Source organism: Podarcis vaucheri (genome assembly GCF_965113315.1).
Source record: "Podarcis vaucheri genome assembly, chromosome: 2".
In the NCBI taxonomy this organism is placed as follows: Eukaryota; Metazoa; Chordata; class Lepidosauria; order Squamata; family Lacertidae; genus Podarcis; species Podarcis vaucheri.
In genome coordinates, this window is record NC_138760.1 from 83,943,382 (window position 1) to 83,957,088 (window position 13,707).

Below are 13,707 nucleotides of genomic sequence, written 5' to 3' on the forward strand. Positions count from 1 at the left end.
CTGCCCTTTTAGTGATGTTTCAGTTAAATCTTTATGATGTTTCCAGGTCACTTCTGGGTTCAACGCGATGCGCATATACACAGTCACACACATACTGAATGCATGTAAAGTTGGGGGGGGGCTATCTGTATACCAAAAGGCACCAGATACGGAATCTATGAGGTCACAGGTGGAAGGGGGCTTGCAATATATGCTAGTGCTCAGCAGCGCTTTGACTGTCATCTTAAAACAAACAAACACAGCAGGCAATGGGGAAATTGCATTTGGCCTTTAGCCAAAAACTATTTGATCTTCTACAGTGGTGCCCCGCAAGACGAATGCCTCGCAATACAAAAAACTCGCTAGACGAAAGGTTTTTCCGTTCGCGATTTGCCTCGCAAGACGAATTTCCCCTATGGGCTTGCTTCGCAAGACGAAAACGTCTCGCGACTTTTTTTCTTTGACTAAAAACAAAGACATGTTTTGTTTATAAAGTTAATTTATTTTCCCTTAAATTTTTGAACTGCTCTTTACAGTATGTGTGACTTTAAAGAGCAGTTAATAAACTGTTGTTGTACCAAATTTGGCTTTGTTTGGACTTTTTTTGACCATAGGAACGCATTAATTGATTTTCAATGCATTCCTATGGGATTTCGTGCTTCGCAAGACGAAAAATTCGCTAGACGACAAAAATTGCGGAACGAATTAATTTCGTCTTGCGGGGCACCACTGCAATTATGTCAAATCACTTACAGGCCAATGCAACAAAAAAATATTTTATACCCCTCATCCGTTGTAAAACCTTACATCACACATTACCTAATTTAATGGTTCACTGCATGTTCACATGACTGGGAATAAGAGGACGTGCACATGGCTATGCTTTCTCAGTGTTCCTTCTTAAAAATGCTTCACAGTAACAGAGGTAGGAACTGTGCGATGCTCAAGCTGTCTGATGTGATTCACAACACTAAGCAAACTGCATGTACGTAACTCATAAAGTCCTTTATTCCTGGAATATGGATGATTCAACATGTGTCTGAAGAACGAGGAAACCAACTAGACAAGAAAGCTGAACTGGAAAAAGCGAACAACTAACAGCTAACAAAATTCATACAGCAAGCCAAAATTGTGTAATGTTTCTAGTCTGTGTAGTCTGGCTTTTTGAAATCTACCACATCATCAAGAAAAAGCAGGCATTTATTCTGCACTGACACCAATCAGTATAGCGAAACCATTTAAAACATCTTATGGTCTCTCCCACATGGAATATTGTATTGGGATTAATTTTTCAGTAACAGCCTCAGAGTACTTTGAAAAGACAAAAATGACAGGAGGCACCTGATAATTCCATGGAGCGATAAACCTCACAGTTCTTGTGAGACCTCAAAAGGGGTGTGCCTGCATCACAGAAAGATGCATCAGCAGCTAACAACAACACAGATCAATAAGCTAACTGAAGGGGAGAGATAGGAATTCTTGGTATCAGGTTTGTCCAAACCAGCATCATAGTATTTCAAAGTTAAAACCAAACTGAATGGTTTAAAAGCATTAAAACTTTAAAAAAAATGTTTCCAAACCACATTTTCTTTTGGGCCTTAATTAAAACATTATTTCTCCTTCATGGATCATTGCCTTGTCATGGCAAAGGAGCTTGAATAACTCAGAGAAGCTATGCTGTGCAGAGTCCCGTAGACTGCAAGAAGATCAAATCTATCCATTCTTAAGGAAATCAGCCCTGAGTGCTCACTGGAAGGACAGATCGTGAAGCTGAGGCTCCAATACTTGGGCCACCTCATGAGAAGAGAAGACTCCTTGGAAAAGACCCTGATGCTGGGAAAGATGGAGGGCACAAGGAGAAGGGGATGACAGAGGACGAGATGGTTGGATAGTGTTCTTGAAGCTACTAACATGAGTTTGACCAAACTGCGGGAGGCAGTGGAAGACAGGAGTGCCTGGCGTGCTCTGGTCCATGGGGTCACGAAGAGTCAGACACGACTAAACAACAACAAAACATTATTTCTTTACTGTTAAAGACAGGGAGCAGATTAAACACACATTTAAATCACAAGGCTGCCTAAATAACTTTGGAACTGTAGTTTCACCCGTAAGGAACTACAGGATCCAGGATTCTTTGCGGAAAACCATGCACTTTAAAGGCACAGTACTTATATGATGTGGCTCTTTTGTTCATCTCTTTAATGGGAAGAGCCAGTGCAGTAAAGTGCTTAGAGAGGTCAGACTAGGAATTCAGCCAATCATTCTCCTCAACCTTATTTACCTTAGAGGGTTGTTGACTGGATTAAATGGGAAGAGGAAAACAATATATACCATCTCGAATTCCTTGGAGTTAAAGTGGAATATATTAAGAAAGATAAATAAGAGTGAAGTTATTAAAGATTTTAAATATTTAAAATGTCACAGCTGGGTTACTTCCTAAATAAAATTGACAGTGCACCTAGGTAAAAATAATGATTCTTTCAAGGTTTTGTTTAAACCATGCGCAGAAAACTGTAATATCTAGGTAGGATATAACAAATTGTCTGCCTTAAAAAAAGTATTGAGCTGCTTCTCATATTTTTGCATTACACAAGCAAGCCTCAGCTCATACATGCCAGCCTTTCTACGAATGCTTCAATTCTCTGTTTGACTTCAGGTTTCAAGCAAACCATAATTTGCCATTACAACCAAACAAATTAACTCCAAACTGCCCTCCAAACCGGAAGAAAAAACACAATGTAAAGGACATTTTTCCAATTCTGGTTTGGAAGGCAAAAACCTACAATTGCTTGCCAATTCAAATGGCACACCAGACCTTGGCATTCCTACAACAGGGAGGAGGCGGCAAATGACCCCAAAGCTCACACATTCAATGCCAAGCCACGGTGTTCAACACAAGCCAGTTGTGTATGTATTTCACACAAACTTCCTTAGTGCTAGAAATATGCCCCTTTAATGATGGCAAAATTTACTACAGTATTATCCTAAACGTTTGCAGCTTGAGCCACAGCAGCTGTGCTGATTCTTTCTTCCACCTGTACAGGCAGTATGGCTCCAGTAAACCTCTGTCCTATCTCCAGCTGTGCAACAATAATTGTGACTGCATAAGCAGCTGCAACAGCTCCTTGCCAAGTAACAGGGCGACACAGCTTGTGCTTCAGAGGAGGAGCTGCTGTCAGTGCGCCTGGCAACCACAACAACATGAATTATTGCATGCCTGCTGGGTCAATAAAGTCTCCTAGCCCTGTGTACCCATATTTGTTGAGGCTCTGAGCAGTCAGTGTACGCCCCTCCAGTTGTGCATGGAACAGCAGAATGGTAGATTATACCTTTCTTTAGCCCCAACAGTGTACAAAGGCCTTTATGGAACATATTGGGAGCAATCAAAGGTAAGCAGGACTATGCCAATGAATAGAATAATCAGATTACACTAATTTAATTAGATCTAACTCTTCCACTAGGCTACTGTAAGGCTAACAATACATTGATTTTTAAAAATCACTATTTATTACCTTCTGCCATCTGTATTAGTTCCATGCTGTCTCAAGAAAAGAAATTATAAATTTAAAATATGCAATTTTTATACATTGTATTACATGGAAAATAAAGTATATGTAGTGTGTGAAAAAATATTTTGACAATAAGCCACTACACTATCGGCAATACTAACTTAACCCATATGGTACTGAATAAATTAAACTCCATGCTCAGTATTAAATCTATTACAATAATATGCAGACAGCCTGTTTTATAATATTTAGATATGAAGAAACCAGGAAGGAAAGCACTGCCAGTTACGTCAAAAAGCATATATGCTTAAGGAAAGTAAGGAAGCCCTTTGGAAAAACAAATAATTTTTAACCCTATTGCACACTCTGGCCAGAGCAAATAGCTTTGTTAATTGTTAATTATTTATAAAAAATGGGTCATATCCAACTAAGCCGTAAGAGTAGACCTATTGCCTTGATTTCAGTGGGTCTACTCTGAGTGTGTTTAACACTGGATTTCACCCCAACATGACTGTTTTCTGATGGCACTGGATTAGAACAGTAATGGATGAGATGGAAAAAACTTATTTGTCCTTTTAACGTTGCTTAAAAGAAAATGTTTCTTATATGAAGGACAACAAAAGGGCTCTCTCTCTCTCTCTCTGTGTGTGTGTCTGTGTGTTTTAAATATTACTTGTCCAAGATACACACCTTGGGTCTGGTCCTGACCTGACGGATACTAGAATCAGCAAGGGATACCCACATGACCTGAAGGTGCTGCTGTGCAATGCCAGGTCAATGATTCATAAGACCACTGCCATCCATGACTTGATCATCGATGGAGGACTTGACCTGGCATGTGTAACAGAACTTGGTTGGATGCAGCAGACGGGCCTGTCCTTGAAGGTGACCCGGAAACTACAACTAATCCAGAATGCGGCAGCTAGACTGGGAGCGGCCGCTGAGACGATATAACACCAGTCTTGAAAGATCTACGTTTCCGAGCACAATTCAGAGTGTTGGTGCTGACCTTTAAAGCCCTAAACAGCCTCAGTCCAGTATACCGTATTTTTCGTCCCATAGAATGCTCCGTCCCATAGGATGCACCTAGTTTTTTTTTGGGGGGGGGGGAAATAAAGGAAAAATTTTTCCCCTTTATTTCCCCCCCAAAAGCAGGTCGGGGAAACCGAACCAGGTCGAGGACCAGCGGGATGGCGGCGCTGCGCCTCCCTGCTGTCCCCCAAGCTTGTGGGGCTGGCTATCCGCAGCATGGGGAGCCCTGCGGGGAACTCCTGCAGGGCTTCCCACGCTGCAGATGTCTGTCCGGTGCGCGAGGCACTCTGCTTCAGGGCGCCCCGCCCACCGGGCGGCAGGCTGCTATCCCCAGCGTGGGGAGCCCTGCGGGGAACTCCTGCAGGGCTGCCTAGGCTGCGGAGGTGTTCCCGAAGCGCCGGGCGCTCTGTTTTCAGGGTGCTATCTGCAGCCTAGACAGCCCTCCTGCAGGGCTGCCTAGGCTGCGGATGTCTTCCTCAAGCCTGGAGAGCTTCAGGTCGGTGCGCACTGACCCCTCTCGCTCTCCAAGCTTCAGCGAAAGCCTGCATTCGCCCCATAGGATGCACCCAGATTTCCCCTTCATTTTTGGAGGGGAAAAAGTGCGTCCTATAGAGTGAAAAATATGGTACCTAAAGGAGCATCTCCACCTCCATCGTTCTGCCCAGACACTGATGTCCAGCGCCGAGGGCCTTCTAGCAGTTCCCTCGCTGTGAGAAGCCAAGTTATAGGGAACCAGGCAGAGGGCCTTCTCAGTAGTGGCACCCGCTCTATGGACTGCCCTCCCACCAGATGTCAAAGAGAAAAATAACTACGAAACTTTTAGAAGACATCTGAAGGCAGCCCTGTTTAGGGAAGCTTTTAATGTTTAATAGGTTATTGTATTTTAGTGTTTTGTTGGAAGCCGCCCAGAGTGGCTGGGGAAACCCAGCCAGATGGGCGGGTTATTTATAAATAAATAAATAAATAAATAAATAAATAAATAAATAAATATTGGCATTTAAAGCAGTAAAATGGCAACTGCAGGGGTGGGAAGAGAGAAGAAAGTAAAAATGCTGAAAACAGGGAAAAGACAAGTGTGCACACAAAAGGGCTGCATCAGACATGACCCTAAGCTATGGTCTGGTGACACATGAACACGCTCACAGGAGGAATCTGAAAGAATTTGCTTCCGCTATCTGTTAACCACAGCTTGCTATTTCATCAGAACATGAAGCTATGGTGAACTATGGTTAGTTCAAACAAACTACTTCAGAAACCATGGTTCAATGTTGGATGCTTGAAACTAACCACCATTTGTTGTTCCGGATGACACAACAAACCATGGTATAAATTTCTGAACTCATCCTTCTGGCTGCATGTTTAGGAGGAGGCTGGGCTCACCCACACCTTGCTAAACCATAGCTTAGCACATGGATAGTGAACCTGTGGTCTTCCATATTTGGCTTCAGCTCCTATCAGCCCCAGAAAGCATTATTAGTAATCAGGGATGATAGTTGCAGTCCAACCCCAACCCTGATTTACCATGATACCCAAAGACAGCCATTGTTGGAGATCATGTTAAACTTCACAATGGAGCTGCAGAAACATCTAATTATACTGTGATTTGGCGATAAATTTCTTTTCAATGTAAAAAATGCATTGTACTCACTTATTAAAAAGGTTCAATCCAATCCTATAGTGACGTTTCCTGATGATGTCATTACTGAAGGCAGGAGAATCCCAGCTATTGCGAGTCTCTTTATGGTACGTTTGCTTGCTCAGTGTTTGTTCCCTTAAGCTGTCTCGAGAAGAAGACTCTGAGCTGCAGTTTATTGTGTCATTGGAATTGGAAGTGCTATTAATGCTATCATTGTCTCCATCAGAGTAATCAGACTCAGATTTGCTTTGCCTGTTTGCTGTGCCATTAATGGCTAAGTGGCTATCAATAGGCCTTGGTCTATGTCTAGTCTCCTGGTCCTCTCGGGAAATTATCTTGGTAGGGATGCCATGTGAGATATGCTTGGGACTACCTTGCGTACTAGTAATTCCTCGATCATATGCATTCTGTCTCTTTAATGATCCCCTCTCTGAGCGATCGCTTAAGTCCACTGAACTGTCACTAGGTGGTTCTATAGTTAGCAAAGGCAAATGATCCATTCTCATTCTTTGTTCCTGGGATTCTAGTGAAGGGGTACTTCTGCAGCTCGTGTCAGTATCTATCTTATGATCCTTGTGTGTCATAGACCAGTACTCTTGAGATGGGTTCATTGACCGAAGTCTTAGGTCAGATTCTGTGCTAGATGGCCTATCTACTGATTGGGAAAGAGGAAGTGGTGGGGATAGTTCTTCTTCATCAATATACAATGTAACGTCACTATAAGATGCAGTCATTTCATCAAGTTTCCTGTGGTCCACATTATGGCTTGTTGGTTTAGTTTGACAACTGTCCCTCTCTATTTCCCGACTTCTGACTTGATCGGGTATCTGTACCTCATCAGAGTGCATGCTACGACAATTTAATGCATCGTCAATGGACTCGGCAAGAGATTTTACTTGTCTCGAAAAAGCATCCTCCAGTTCCGTTATGGCATCAGCAAAGTCAGTGGACGCTGCTGGAGATTTCATTGTAGCCGATTCTCCAAGGTCACTACATTCAGATTGGACAAGGGCTCCTAGTTTTGACCCATCATTTGTAACAGAAACTTGCTTCCCCTCGAAGTAGGAACTGTGGACTTTCTCAGGTCCTTCAAACGAAAACTGCATTCTCATATTGGATAGAACAATGCGTCTTGACATACGATTTTCAGACATAGAACTTCTAAGCCGCTCAAAGTTTTTGTTCATCTGATACTGGCGGAAAGCAGTCTGTATAGTACGAGCGGCATGCCTAGTTATGAGACGGCCTCCATATTTCCGTTCTAGCATTTCAACCTAAAAAGAAAATATAAATATTTGATAATACTCATGCACTAAGAGTGCTTACTGCATGGCTCTCTAATACAGTACTGAGGCAATAAGTGTTTCAAAATTAGCTAGGAAAAATGTATCTCCTAGGAAACTTACGATCTAAAAAGATTTCTGAGATGGAAATACGCTCAGTAAGTAAAGGCCACCTCATGACAATAGAAAATTACCTGTACAAGTGCACATAAAATGATCCACCAAGAAGATACTTTTCATAACTGTCTCACAAGTATATTTTATTAACACAGAAAGATATGACACTTACCTCTGCAAAACTTACTTTCACATAAAACAAGTGCAACAATTTAAATTGCACATGGTGTTGTGATTTTAAATTGTATGCTTCCACGAGTAGTGCTTAGATACTAGAAGTATGGGATAGAAATCTCAAAATAAATAAAATAAAGAGGTGTGTGGTTTTTTAAAAATGCTGATACAAGCAGTTAGAATTTAGATAAGAATTAAATAGAGCAACTAGCATTCTTTATGAAAAGAATTTGGCAAAAATAGTTATTTACTCAACCACATTAAATGCAAACGGTTTTTGTAATTGAACTTGAAGAAGTATTTTTTTAGGTCTGCAACTAACTTGCATTAAAAGAAAAGTGAAGAGTTTCCTATGGTCATGTTGCATTGCTCCTTTATAGAACTAATGATACCAGTTACTGAACCTTGCATTTCCTATGCTTAAATTATGTTTAGAGTGGCCACACCATGGAAAGGGCCATAGCTCAGAATCTGCTTTGCACACAGAAATCCCAGGTTCAGTTCTTAGCATCCTCAAACAGGACTGGAAGTGTCCATTGTCTGAAACGCTGGATAGCTGCTTACCAGTCAGTGCAGGCAATGCTGAGTTAGATTCACCAATGGTATGACTTTATATAAGGCAGCTTCCTATGTTCCAATAAAGTCGTACCTTGGATCCTGAATGCTGCAAACCTGGAAGTGAGTGTTCTGGTTTGCGAACGTTCTTTGGAACCTGAAAGTCCAATGTGTCTTCCGATTGGCTGCAGGAGCTTCCTGCAGCCAATCGGAAGCCGTGCCTTAGTTTCTGAATGTTTTGGAAGTCGGATGGACTTCCAGAACGGATTCTGTTCGACTTACGAAGTACCACTGTATATGCTGCATACATGAAATTTTAACAAAGCAAGAAATTGCATCCTCTGTGCCTTTGGAGTATAATTGAATCAATTCCTTGTCAGATTTTCCTTTCAACAGTTATGAACAATTTTACTGATGACATTTCACACTTAAACTTTCTCCCTCAGGCTTTCCTTGCATGAATTGGGAGAAAACTTGTCTGCTTCACAGATACCCGCAGGAGATTTAACAAGAGTTATTACGATCCATGTTAATCTATTTTATATTCTTTCCACCAAGAATTCAGTGTGCATTTGCAATTATGAAAATCCTTGGCTATGTCGATATGATACACTGCCAATGATTCTCATCACTGCAGTGGTGTATTTTTAAAAGAGGCAAAGTAGTAAAAAAATAGGATGTTAAAATTTGAATTAAGCTGAAGCTCACATTATAGAACTGCTTGCAGTGATTACTTTTAATAAAAAAAATGTTGAGGTTTTCCCCCTCAAGCATTTTTTTTAAAAAAGATCAGTTAATAGTCTCAATATCACAAGTCATTTTACTGTACTAAACTATTGGACAGGCATGCTTTATTTGCTTTCAAATGATTCTGCTTCCAAATTCACAGTGAGAATACCAGGAACGTGTTGTAGGCATCTGTATTCCCCTCCTCTATACGAACCCTTATTTACCTTCCATTAACGCTTGATGTTTTATCGCTGTATTATTATTGTTATTAATATTCTGTTGGGAGCTACCCAGAGTGGCTGGTCAAACCCAGCCAGTTGGGCGGGGTATAAATAAATTGTTGTTGCTGCTGCTGTTGTTCCATGGTTTGCTTTAGTACAGGATGACATGGTGGGGTGGTAGCACTTACCTGCCCTCCCGAGAGCTGAATCATTACTGTGTAATGGGACAGGTCAATGCAGTGAAAAATCACTGGCAGCGACTTGGCTGTCCTCTCTCCCTTCTGGTATGCAGCAGCGACTCAGCTATTAGGAGGTCAGGTAAGCACCACTGCCCCTCATGGCATCTGTTTGCTTTAGTTATGCAACAATGTTCTATCTGCATTTATTAACATTCACTAGATTCCCTCATAACTAGGTGCAAACCCACTTCAAGTTCATGATTATGAGGGCAATGCTGATTAGCATGAACCATAGTTAGTACCGATGCAAATGTAATGGTTAAGGTGAAACCAGGGAAGAGGGGAAGTATTCACAAAGGTCAGAGGACAAACAATCTAGTCAATTGGGAATATTATGTCTGCACCTGGCCACAGCAGGCAGACCATAAAGAAATTCCCTTAATTCAAAATAAGAGCATAAAGGAGGGGTCAATCTGGTTCAGCAGTATGTCTCCAACAGCAGTCAACTCAGTGCTCCTGGCAAGCTTATGATGAGAGAGATGAATTAGGGCAAAAGGAGGAATGAAGAAATCATCATGTTTGAATCATTTTATCTTTATCCAGTTTCAAAAATTGAAGGCCCTTAATGAATTGTCAAAATAATAATATTCTATCTTTAATAAATTATTCATGATCGCTTACTACTGCTGCTGCTGCTACTACTACTACTACTACTACTTTTATTGTTTATACCCTGCCCATCTGGCTGGGTTTTCCAAGCCACTCTTGGTGGCTTCTAGCAAAATATAAAAAGTAATAAAATGTTAGACATTAAAAACTTCCCTGAACTTCAGATGTTTTTTAAAAGTTGTGAAATTCTTTATCTCCCTGACATCTGATGGGAGGGCATTCCACAGGGAGGGTGCCACTGCCCAGAAGGCCCTCTGCCTATACTAAGCATGTCCTGATTACTAGTTACAATATTTCAACATTTTAAACTGTGTAAACAGCACAAATGATGTGATACAAATGAAAATACTTCAAATGAGATCCTAAATTGACAAGTATTGTAGTATTCACAACTTTATGGGTAAGTAAAATAATTTAACTGGTAGCCTGCTTTCTAATGAGCATCTGATCATTTCTTAATTTTAAAAGTAAACCTTCTGTCCTCTCAAAAAAGAAATACCAGAAATTTGTGATAATGTGGATTTTGCCACGTAAAGTTGTAGTCTTGGTAATGTGGATTTGGTAGAGTCAGAGGTAGGGCAGAAAAAAATCATTAAGCCAATCTTGCCTAGAACTGCAAAAACCCTGGTTCATAGTTTTAAAAGAAAGCTTAAAAGAAGCACTGCTTGACTGAAAGCATGGGGATTTTGTTAATAAAGAGGCCAGGCAAAGAGTTTGTTTATATACTAACCAAGTCCTTCTGGTTTAAACGGCACAGTCTCTAGTAAAAAAATTGGCACAGCTCCACAAGTTAAGCAATGAGCCACATATGCAAAATCATAGCACAAATACAGGGAGGCATTTTCTTTGAAGGAAAAGTCATTTCGCTAAGCATTAATATCAGCTGATTGTTTAGCAAGTCATGGAAAAAGACAGAAGAAGGAAACATTAATATTATTCAGATATGCCAAATTATGGAACAGACTCGCAAAAAAAATAATATCCTGTTATTTTCCAGGAATGGCTGAATAACCTTTCCATGACACTTTAGCTTGATTCATAGAACTGCACAGTTCAAGTACCTGCTTATCCTGCAAGTCCGATGAGAGTTCATAGCTCTCTGAAAGTGACCTCGACCTTTTAATAGCTTCTTCCTCTGCTTGTTTTCTGAGTATGGATGTTGAGTGTTGAAGCTTTGGCCTCCGGGGCCTTTGCTGCCCTGGGGAGACAGAATACAGCCCGTATGGAGAATGGTCGTAATGGTCTGGGCTTAGAGCTGAACTGTGAGTTATAGCTCCTTGATGATAGGTAGAGGGACTATCCAATGATGTGCCTGTTTCACTTCCAGGAGCTTCACCCTCAACGCTAAACAAAAAGAAGAAATAGAAAAGGCAATTAAGATTAAGATCCCAGTAGCTTGTTTCAAGTAAAACTTCATATACAATCAATGCATATCTGTAATAATTCAGTTGCTGTCATTTGTATTGGAAAGCTGTGGATCAGGAGCAGGAAACTTGTAGGCTTCCTGGTGTTGTTAGCCTACAGTTCTCATCATTCCTGAATACTGGGCCATGCTGGTTGGAACTCATGGAAACTAGAGTCCCACACAGTTTGGAGGGTCACAGGTTACCTATTCCTTCTATAGATTATCATATTTAACATACTGATGCAAGTTTCTATAAAAACTGGATCATTCTCTAGTGCTGCATTCCTGAAATCATTGGACTGCAGCTCCCATTAATCCTAAGTAGCAAGGACAAAGGTCAGGTATGGTGAGAACTGTAATCCAATAACATATGGAAGGCACTACTTTAGCTACCGCTGCTCTAGTGCAATGCCATGCAAGTAAGAATACCAGTATGTTTCCAAAAATGAATGTATTACATTTTTAAAATTAGAACTAACAGAAAAAGCTAATCAATGCATATTTTGACAAGATTTTGTACAATATTTATCCTTAACTATCACACAGAGCTTCAAATACAGAGTGAAAACTTAGAAGTATCACAGCTACGATGGAAAAAATGCTTGTATATGCGTAAACTACATTTTCCTCAACCCATCCTGTATAATGCTGCATTATAAAAGCACAGTTGTTTCTTCTGTTACTGCTTATAGATACTGGTTTGAAACTAGGAACTTTCATCTTCTTGTAACAACCGCATTTTTATCATTAACAAAGACATTCCATCCTTGTAGTGACAGTTTTCATAATTTGATTTTCATCCTGTGTCTCCTTGAAGAATAAAGGGGAAGTTCCCTGCAGTGCAACATCCTTCAGGAAATGTCTTGCGTTAAAAACACTGCTCATTTTGAGGTCCCCAGCTGAGACTGGGTGGGCAGAAAAGGCACCCAAGGCAAGGCATGGCAAGGCAAAACCTCTATAGCATTTCCTCAGCATCTGTAAGCCACCATTCTCTCCCCATCTTCCCTCAAGCAAGGCACTAAGATTGTATATGTGGTGTAATGTTTAAAATATATGTGCTGCATTAAAATGAAACTACTGGATTTTGTCATGGGGTGAATTTTTACAGTGGTAGAACAGTTTGATCAGGTAGACTGAGATGTCACTCAGCACTTTAAAAAAATGAAAACAATTTGTGTTTTGGACGTGCTTCCTCCATGATGGACAGGTATAACAACTCTGCTCAGCACTTTTAATGGAGTATCTACTATTTGCAAACTCATACTATGAAGTTTAAGAGAGATACAGGGATTCAGGGTGCTACAAAGAAAATCTTGGCTGCATACATGGGCAGTCATACCCATTCTGATTTATTTATTTTTAGAGAAGCTTGACAGGAGGCGACACATTGAATCTCTGAAGTGGCTATAGTACAAGCAAGTGTAAGAGGATGCTTGTGGCACTAGGATAAGCACAGAACATACAATAATAATAATATAATATAATAATCAGTCAAGGAAATGGCACAGCTGTCACAGTAAAGGCAATGGTCGTCTGATCAGATCACAGTAATTACTACTTGTATAGCTATCACTATTACAATAATCAGTGAGCACATTTACATGGCCATGTAAAATCTGTTAAAACACCAATAGTATTATAGGTATGCAGAATTTCATTTTTCCCCTCAGGCAGAAATTAAACGAATCTAATATTTTTGTGGTGCTAATAAAATAAAGTTTGAAGGTGAGTTTCACAGACAAGCAATGCTAAAATTGAAGAAATATGAACTGTATATTAATTAGGTAACCGTGAATAAAGAAGGTAGGTTCACCCTGACCCATATTTCAACTATCTCTATAGTGAGAATATCAATGGGGGGGGGGGAGGGAGGAATCTCCTTCTGAAGAGCCACAGGAGAATGTATGCATAGTCACAGGAGCTGGCAGGCAATTATGGTATAGAAAGAGGGACAACTGCATGCCTTCTCCTGTCATTTGAAATTGTCTTTTCACTTCCACTCTGCTGCCAGACGTTCCCCAGCAACTTCATAAACTTAGAATGTGCATTATCTTTCCACTGTTAAGAGATACAGTTCAATAGCACTGAGATGCTTCAACGTGAAGATAGGATTTAGTAATATGCCAAACTCATAAGACCAGGATGCAATTTCTGCCAAATCCTGTAGAGATGAATGAACAAACCAGCCAGCTATAGTACAGAAAGCTAATGTCAGGTGA

The 13,707-nt window shown here is 40.6% G+C and overlaps 1 protein-coding gene across 13 annotated transcripts in view; it reads right to left on the minus strand.

Annotated features, from left to right (window-relative positions):
- The window catches only part of IQSEC1 (IQ motif and Sec7 domain ArfGEF 1), a 318,662-nt gene that overhangs the window by 35,170 nt on the left and 269,785 nt on the right, over positions 1–13,707 (minus strand). For all 13 annotated transcript variants that reach the window (XM_082211867.1, XM_082211865.1, XM_082211869.1 and 10 more), the window contains 2 exons: positions 11,145–11,427; positions 6,169–7,430 (listed from right to left, as the gene is read on the minus strand). In XM_082211867.1, the coding sequence (XP_082067993.1) occupies positions 6,169–7,430; positions 11,145–11,427 (1,545 nt within the window). The remainder of the gene's footprint in view (positions 1–6,168; positions 7,431–11,144; positions 11,428–13,707) is intronic.